Source organism: Triticum urartu, chromosome 5A (assembly GCF_056163025.1).
Source record: "Triticum urartu cultivar PI428250 chromosome 5A, HENAU_Tu73, whole genome shotgun sequence".
In the NCBI taxonomy this organism is placed as follows: domain Eukaryota; kingdom Viridiplantae; phylum Streptophyta; class Magnoliopsida; order Poales; family Poaceae; genus Triticum; species Triticum urartu.
The window spans coordinates 596,691,271-596,693,384 of record NC_141877.1 but is presented as its reverse complement, the minus strand read 5'-3'; the positions used below and the strand labels follow the sequence as shown (position 1 = coordinate 596,693,384).

At 48.3% G+C, this 2,114-nt stretch overlaps 1 protein-coding gene across 1 annotated transcript; it reads right to left on the bottom strand.

The window, feature by feature from the left end:
• Window positions 1–591: 591 nt before the first annotated feature.
• On the bottom strand, window positions 592–1,317 carry LOC125507430 (proteasome subunit beta type-2-B-like). The gene is made up of 2 exons (XM_048672008.2): window positions 1,157–1,317; window positions 592–1,045 (listed from the first exon to the last, which is right to left on the bottom strand). Exons 1-2 carry the CDS (start codon window positions 1,315–1,317, stop codon window positions 592–594), a joined length of 615 nt encoding a protein of 204 aa, XP_048527965.1.
• Between the last annotated feature and the right edge of the window lie 797 nt (window positions 1,318–2,114).

The window sequence follows — 2,114 nt, the reverse complement described above, 5'->3', positions numbered from 1 at the left end:
GCTTTGCCAGCCCACCGAAGCAAAGCAACCAACACCAGTTTCCACTGTTAGGCTGGTCGTAATGGTAGTATCATAGCTAGTAGCATGCATGCCAACTAAACAATTTTGATGAGGTGTCATAGCATTAAATGAAGAAAAAAATGATGAAGTATCATATTATGATACCGTATCATAATAAATGTTATACTACTTTGTGTCATGCATGACAATAAATAGAATATTACATGATACTGATATATGATACTATGCACTAGGAGATAGTATCATACACTAGTATCATATGCATGATACTATTATATGATACCCCCCATTACAACCAACCTTATAGACCGCACGAGCACCCAGACAGTGCTTCCAATGTAGAGACCACGCCACGCCGCACCGCCGTCACCGGCGGGGCCGACAAACCGGAGCTAGTGTTGGTGCCCAAGGGGGCGGTCAAGCCAAAACAATGCCTCCAGAGAGGGTTTGATAAACCTGGCGGAGATAGCCGGTAAGAGTAGGAGAAAGAACATGTATATGAGACTCACTTAAATTTTCAAATTACAAACAAGTTTGTATATAAATTTTGAAAAAAAATATACTACTACTTTAATTATTCGAGTTTACAATAGGCGTTCCCTGACTGGATTTTATTTCTATCACCGCCTTCGGCCTTAGTATACGCCTGGCGTACTCCCTGGCCCCATCCTTGTCCACGACCATGATCACGAAGCTAGCCAGCCCGACCCGCCGGACCTCCTTGATGCACCTGTCGACGAGCGCCACCGCCTCCTTCACCGTCATGCCGGGGCGGTAGTGGTTCTCCATCACCGTCGTGCAGAGGCCCGCCCCGCACCCAGCGGCGCGGTACTGCTCCACCCGCTCCGGCGGCGCAGTGCCGCCAACGGCGTACATCGTCGGGCCCTCGACCTTGTCGTAGCCGGCGATCACCGCGTTCGCGGATTGAGCGCAGCCGATCACCGCCTCCCGGGCGACGTCAGCAGCCGCGGCGGCGCTGTGGATCTTGCTCGCGCTGGCCCTCACTTCATCCCTTAACCGCAGGCTGCGAAACACAAAAGCATGGAGGACTCAGGCGAGGATCGCAAAGACTGATCGAAGACTCCGGCGAAGGAGCGCGAGAATTGATTGATCTCGATCGTGGTGAATTACGTACCAGTCTCCGGGGACGCCGGACACGCCGAGAAGCAGTTTGGAGCCGAGGCTCGTGACCCTGTCGTTGTCGGGGTTGATGAACACGACGCTTCTTCCCGCGGCGGAGGTGCCGGCGGCCACCACCGCGAAGCCGCCGCCCACCATGCCGAACACGCTGTCCATGATCGTCTCCCTCGTGTTGCTGTTGTGCAGCACGTTCGGTCGGTACTTCCCCGTGCGTATCACGTAGCTACAGCTGTGCTCGCACGGTGTTCCTAGGTTACGAGAGAGGACTAGGGGGATCTACTATAAGTAGATCGGATCGAAGCCGACGACGAGTTGGGGTCAGAGCCGCAAACTAGACCGGAATTCGGAAAGGAAAAGGTTTTTTTAAAAACCGGATGCAGGTGTTATCCATGAAGGCAGCGTATCGGTGCGTGTTATCATCCGGTTTTTAAAATTGCCATATAAGTGGTTAGCTCGGCCATGTTATTTGGTTAGCAAAATGTTTTTCTCCTATGATATAAGTGGTTGGCTCGTCATGTTAATGACAATTGTGATACATTGTCAAAAGCAAGAGTGGCAAAAGTGAAATGTCAAATTTTAATGTGACATAAGCAAAATTTAGAGTGGCAAAAACAAAAATTTCCCAAAAAACATGTTCAAAGAGGATATAGAAAAGGGAGCAATTACTTAAAATTGTTCTGCCACCTACATAATGTCTTATCTTGCAAAAGAACCTAAAATATTGTCCATCCTTTCCTATGCAACTCTCAAAAAAAAAGTCTAAGCCATAGGAAGTTTGCCCACTTTACTTGTGAAAATAGGGCTGGCGTATAGGCCGGGTAAAAGGGCGACAGCCTACTATACATTATACTACTCCCTCGGTTTCTATACACAATTATGTTAGCAATTTCAATACAAACTACATACGAATATATATAGACATGTTTTAGAGTGTAGATTCACTCATTTTGCTC

Bases quoted from the DNA above. Each gene is read 5' to 3' on its own strand.
- LOC125507430 (XM_048672008.2), bottom strand. From the start codon at position 1,317: ATGGACAGCGTGTTCGGCATGGTGGGCGGCGGCTTCGCGGTGGTGGCC. The intron at 1,046-1,156 runs GTACGTAATTCA...TGTGTTTCGCAG, and splicing joins TCCGGCGTCCCCGGAGACTG to CCTGCGGTTAAGGGATGAAG.